Raw genomic sequence first — 5809 nt, forward strand, 5'->3', positions numbered from 1 at the left:
CTCTCTCTCTCTCTCTCTCTCTCTCTCTCTCTCTCTCTCTCTCTCTCTCTCTCTCTCTCTCTCTCTCTCTCTCTCTCTCTCTCTCTCTCTCTCTCTCTCTCTCTCTCTCTCTCTCTCTCTCTCTCTCTCTTTCACATGTACAACACAGTATAATAGTTTGTTTTGGATGAAAATCCTCCCGCCCACTGGCCTCCCTACTCCCGCTCCTTCCCCTCTTGCTTCCCGCCCCCTTTTCTCTCGTCTCCTGTCCCCCCTTCTCCAATACCCCCTTCCTCGTAGAAGTTGGTGCAGGCAGATGCCAACAATGAATACTGATTGGTGCCAGCAGTTGGCACCCCATTGGCACTCGATTGTAAGTGGGTGCACTGGACACTGCAAGCGAGATTGTTGGCACAGGTGGGCGCTAATGGTGGGGAGGTGATTGGCAACTCATTGCCACGTGATCTTAGGTGGATGCCACCACGTTCGGTCGGTGGATGCCACCCACTACGCGCGGGTTGGTGTCAGTGATCACTACAATTGTCCACTGGTTGGTACAGTGGCACTCCTTTTTACATGACCATAGGCACAGGCACTTGGAGCGTTTCAATAAAATATAATGCTAAATAAATACAAAATCTATTTACTACCAAAGTCTTAATGTTTCTCTACTCTCCTTCACCTATTATTGTCGACAAGTCGTGATGCAAATGCTCCAGCCACAGTAAACACGCCCACCGAACGCACGCTGCTGCATTGCAGCTGCACGCTATGCACACTTACACATAAATATAGAGCAGGTAGGAAAGCGAGATGCCAAAAATTCGCTCGACGCTTGCTTGATTTCACACGTTTACAACACAAATATTCAACCATTCTACTCCATCTTTGTTTTTATTTGAAGGCCAGTGTTCACTTGTTATAACAACATACTGTCTGTGTTCGTAACCGAGCGGTGTCATGCGAGATCACACAAAGCCTGACGAAATTCTCGCGTTCGCTCCCGTTGCGCAGTATATGTAAATTGCTGTCGGAATCAGGAAACACCCACCGGCGCTCTTCGTGACCTCATTTTTGCGCTGCATTATTGCAACGCTCCACTGGTGGCTTTGACGAGGCTCGTACGGGAGTTGGAAAGCAGCGTGGTAGTTTCCCAAAATGCAGTGCGCCGCCTATAGCCCATTTACATAAACTGCGCAACGGGAGAGAACGCGAGAATTTCGTCAGGCTTTGTGATTTTGCGTGACACAGCTCGGTTACGAACACAGACAGTATGTTGTTATAACAAGTGAACACTGGCCTTAAAATAAAAACAAAGATGGAGTAGAATGGTTGAATATTTGTGTTGTAAACGTGTGAAATCAAGCAAGCGTCGAGCAAATTTTGGCATCTCGCTTTCCTACCTGCTCTATATTTATGTTTAAGTGTGCATAGCGTGCAGCTGCAGCGCAGCAGCGTGCGTTCGGTGGGCGTGTTTACTGTGGCTGGAGCATTTGCAGCACGGCTTGTCGACAATAATAGGTGAAGGAGAGTAGAGAAACATTAAGACTTTGGTATTAAATAGATTTCGTATTTAATTAGCATTATATTTTATTGAAGCGCTCCAAGTGCCTGTGACCATAGGTGGGCACTGATGGGCACCTCACTCACAGAAAACAACACACTATCACATTTGTGTGCACAAGTAGGGTGCAAAATGTCTTGAATTGGTTTTTTTATTGTCACCATGTTCTGAGTTCATCAAAAGCGTTGTTAGGTGCACGTGTGCTTGTATAAGATACAGTTAAATGGATAAAGATAGAAAAATACAGAAAACAGGTAAATAACAAAAAATCAGATGGGATTCGATCCAACGACCTTTGAGCCGTGATGCCTGTGCTGTACCCGTTCGGCTATCCAGGCTTATTGGGTTTCTAGATTATGGATGTGTCATGAATATGACAACTATGTCACGTCATTGAGGCAATTGAGGAATCCATGTTTAACCCTCCTCTTGAGGGTCAAACGGTTATCAGACACTTACTCTTCGCACGTCAGTGGAAAGCACATTTCATGATCCTTTCAATAAAGTGATAAAAATGGTAGGTCAGCGCTGAAACAAAAAAGTTTTCCACTCTGTCCATTAGCCCATGTTCCCAGAAAATGTCTGATATCTGACCTTTCCCCCATTGCCCTTTGACCTGTGACCTCCAATTTCGCACTGGTGATGAGTTTCCTGCCCATCACACTATACACCGAATATTAAGAGCATAGGTCAAACCGTTAAGATTTGTGCAGCAATTCCGTATTTCCTCCTATACCTTAAGTTAAGGGGGAAATATTCCCCTCCGTTTACACATCTTGACCTTTGACCCTTGACCCCCCAAATTTGTCATTCTGGGTCCTTTTCCTGATCCCCCCCCCCCGACGTCCCTAATATCGTGACCGTACGTCGAGCGGTTAGGATTTGTGCCCAACTGTTGACCGACGGACGCACGGACGGACACACGGACGGACACACGGACAGACGATCATGCGATTCTACAAGCTGCATTTGACTAAGTCAGATGAGCTAAAAAGACCCCCCCCTCAAAAAAGCCTACCTACCTACCCAAACTTTTCAGCTTGGGTCGGGTGAGGGCAAACAAAGATTTTTTTAATTGTGGTCTGAAATGTATGCATTGCCCGATTGCCGTGTGTAATGGGCAATATGATATTTGTTGAAGATCATACCCAATTTTAGGGTGTGGTCAGAGATAGGCAAGGCTCGACACTAGCGGTGGCCCGGTGGCCCGGGGCCACCAAAACTTGATGTCGGGCCACCAAAATTTCCAAAAGTTGAAATTTGGTGGCCCGATCGGGCCACTAAAATTTCAAAGTGTCTATGTGATAAAAATAACTGTTTCTTACGTGCTTAGTTACGTTCAACTTACGTACGTTACATTCAAAAGAGAGCAAGCAATTCGCGGGGCGAGGGCACACGTACATAGCATATTTGGCAAGCGTCAGCACACATGTGATTACATTGTATCAAGCGAACCAGACAATGCGTCTAGACAATACGCCTGTCTGCAGTGTACTGTGGAGGTGTAAAATGAACGCGAGCGATGAGAGTTTCGAAGGCAAACGAGTTTCGAAGGCAAAGTCATAATAAAAAAATGATGAAATTTCTTCCTTTTTTGATGTAGTTTGTTCAAAATGTTAAAAATACGGGACACACATGCGTCCCGGGAAGGGTCGGTACGGGACGCGGGACACATGGGCAAAATACGGGACGTCTGGTCACCCTGATTGCTAGCTAGCTGCACTGGTGCTCACTGTTTCGGATCCGAAGCGAAACTGCCAGCGTTCGAAAGTTCGCGTAGAATAACTGAACTATTCCATGAAGATGATCAGTATTTTAATCCGAGGTGTAATATTAGTGCTTTGTAAGTTTATTTATGAATTTTCTCTGTCTCTTTACGCAACGAAATATTGAACTTAGACATGGCTGCTTTTTCTTTTTAAATGCATGCGTACCCAGGCTACTTTGTTGATATAATTATGGTTCTACTTTATCTTATTAAATCTGCAATATTTTATTTTTACAGTTTCAAAGCCTGCCAGACATTTTAACTTTCATGAGATTAAATGTATATGTTTTATTTTAACATGAAAAGACAATGTGATGTTGTTTTATTACAGTTACTTGTTTTAATATTTGCATGCTCTGTGACTTTGATCTTCTTGAACGTCTGAACTGATCGATAGCATGTGCACGCGCGTGTTTAGATAAATAATGAGTGAAAGTAGAAAAATGGTATGCAAGATTCTGGTGAAAATTTGATGCCGTGGAATGGATAATTCAAATGTATGCCTCAATCATCAATGTCAGTGTGTGCCATTGTGTGGGGTTTGTTTAAAGACTTGTGCAAGTGCATCAGACGGCCCAATTTTCAAATAATATACAATACGAGATTGAAATAAAGATTTATAATGTTTTTCTTTGTTTTTTTTCGGGCCACCAGATTTCATTTTCGGGCCACCAAAAATTGAAAATCAATGATTTTGGTGGCCCGATTGGGCCACTGAAAAAAAAAGTTAGTGTCGTGCCTTGAGATAGGTGTGAGGGGTGGTGCTGTAGGATACCAAACGAATCCAACCCCTTCAAGATACCCACATGACAAAGATGAAAGGAGCTGCTCTACACACCTTCATAATGAAACGTGGGAAGAAGTTTGATATTAAGAGTGGGCTGAATGTAGAAGTGGGCATCTTATAGCAAAAATTTTGCACTACTGTGCAACATTATAAGGAAACTGGAAATGTGTTTGCGTGTCCTTAAACAAAGGGCTGACTTTCAATTTAGCTCATCTCAGAATGCTCATCACATTATCATGTTGGTCATGCAGCTTGTTTATGCTGATTTCGCTGTTACATATGTGTGTATTCCTCCTTAGAGATCTTTTCTAATGGCACGTTTAGTGCATCTTACATAAATACTAAGTCCGACTGAACGCCATGCTCATGCTCTCAGAGTGAAGGTGCAGGCGAAGGTGCAAAGAACGCATGTAGACGGCTGTGGCACAATCAACACAGCTGATATGAGTTGCTCACCAATGCTAGTGTGTTTGCTGATAACTTCGAGACGAGGCAGTGAAATATTAAGCTGGTTCCTTTCGTCTGGGGTGATCCTGTTGCAGAGCAGATGTACGTCTGCGTAGTGTCAACACCATGGAGATCGAAACTGGTATTGGGCAAGATTCCTCTGACATAAATTGACAGCAATGACTCCTCAATTTCCTAGACATCAAGAAGAGCACATACATGTATGTTTACAGATGTAGATACTTGAACAAGCTGATAGCATGAACAGGTTGACAGTATTATTACTCCAGCAATCCGATACAATGGAAAATAATTACCTCAGTTTCTCTGTGCAGTAAAGTGTTTCGCACTCCTGGCCAACCAGCTACATCACCTCTAGATAAAGTGCCTGTTGGGTTGGCACAACTGCAGATCCTGGTATGAGACACTCGTTTACCTGTTGGTGTTAGTGTTAGCTGACATGCTTTTGCCTCTGGAAAATAATAATAATGCAACAAAGTAATTAATGTGTTCTATATTTAAAATGTTATCACAAAATGCACAAAAACACCCCCACGTGCCTAATAGTATGCTACAATTACATCCCTCGATAGTCATACCACTTTGATGACACACACTAAATATGTTTAACATGTAGAATGCATACATACCAGGTTCAAAATATAGACTGGCTTGTTGCGTATTTACAAGACCTTTACATTCTTCACGATCCATATAATATTCAAGTATACTGGATGCTGACACTAAATCTGAAAATATATAAGCATGACCATGGTTATTACTAATCAAAATCATTTGACATATATTCATATTATACTACTTACTTACACAACAGCACACTTACTTTGGCATTTACTTTTGACAATCCCAATGAAGTGATGCTGTTTTCACACAGTGATTTATACGTCTCCAAACTGATAGTTTACCTGTGTATTAGGGCCATGTATATCACGTGTAAATTGTAATTGACTCCAATTGGTACAACCACCTCGCAGGCCCTTCCCTATCCATCCATAAATGACATTGTTTCCTGAACCTTCTATTCGGAATTAATTTACGAGATAATACAGGCTTCGACGCTTATTTTCAGAAATCATCTGGTTGTCCTGTCGGGCAACAAGAAGCAATTTTTACTTGTCCAAAATTTACTTGCAATCTATGAGCTGTTAAGGTCCTCTTTTGGTTCAGTGCGTATCATATTACCAGGAGTGTATAATATAGAGAAATATTACATAAATAGATATATAAATATATATATACGTAT

General features: G+C 42.3%; 1 protein-coding gene across 1 annotated transcript in view; it reads right to left on the reverse strand.

The window, feature by feature from the left end:
• The window catches only part of LOC106807254, a 20113-nt gene that overhangs the window by 7797 nt on the left and 6507 nt on the right, over nucleotides 1-5809 (reverse strand). The window contains exons 3-5 of the mRNA XM_014809547.1: nucleotides 5196-5294; nucleotides 4863-5017; nucleotides 4555-4740 (exon numbers count right to left, since the gene is read on the reverse strand). Of these exons, the coding sequence (XP_014665033.1) occupies nucleotides 4555-4740; nucleotides 4863-5017; nucleotides 5196-5259 (405 nt within the window). The 5' untranslated portion in view covers nucleotides 5260-5294. The remainder of the gene's footprint in view (nucleotides 1-4554; nucleotides 4741-4862; nucleotides 5018-5195; nucleotides 5295-5809) is intronic.

Source organism: Priapulus caudatus, unplaced genomic scaffold (assembly GCF_000485595.1).
Source record: "Priapulus caudatus unplaced genomic scaffold, Priapulus_caudatus-5.0.1 Scaffold203, whole genome shotgun sequence".
In the NCBI taxonomy this organism is placed as follows: domain Eukaryota; kingdom Metazoa; phylum Priapulida; class Priapulimorpha; order Priapulimorphida; family Priapulidae; genus Priapulus; species Priapulus caudatus.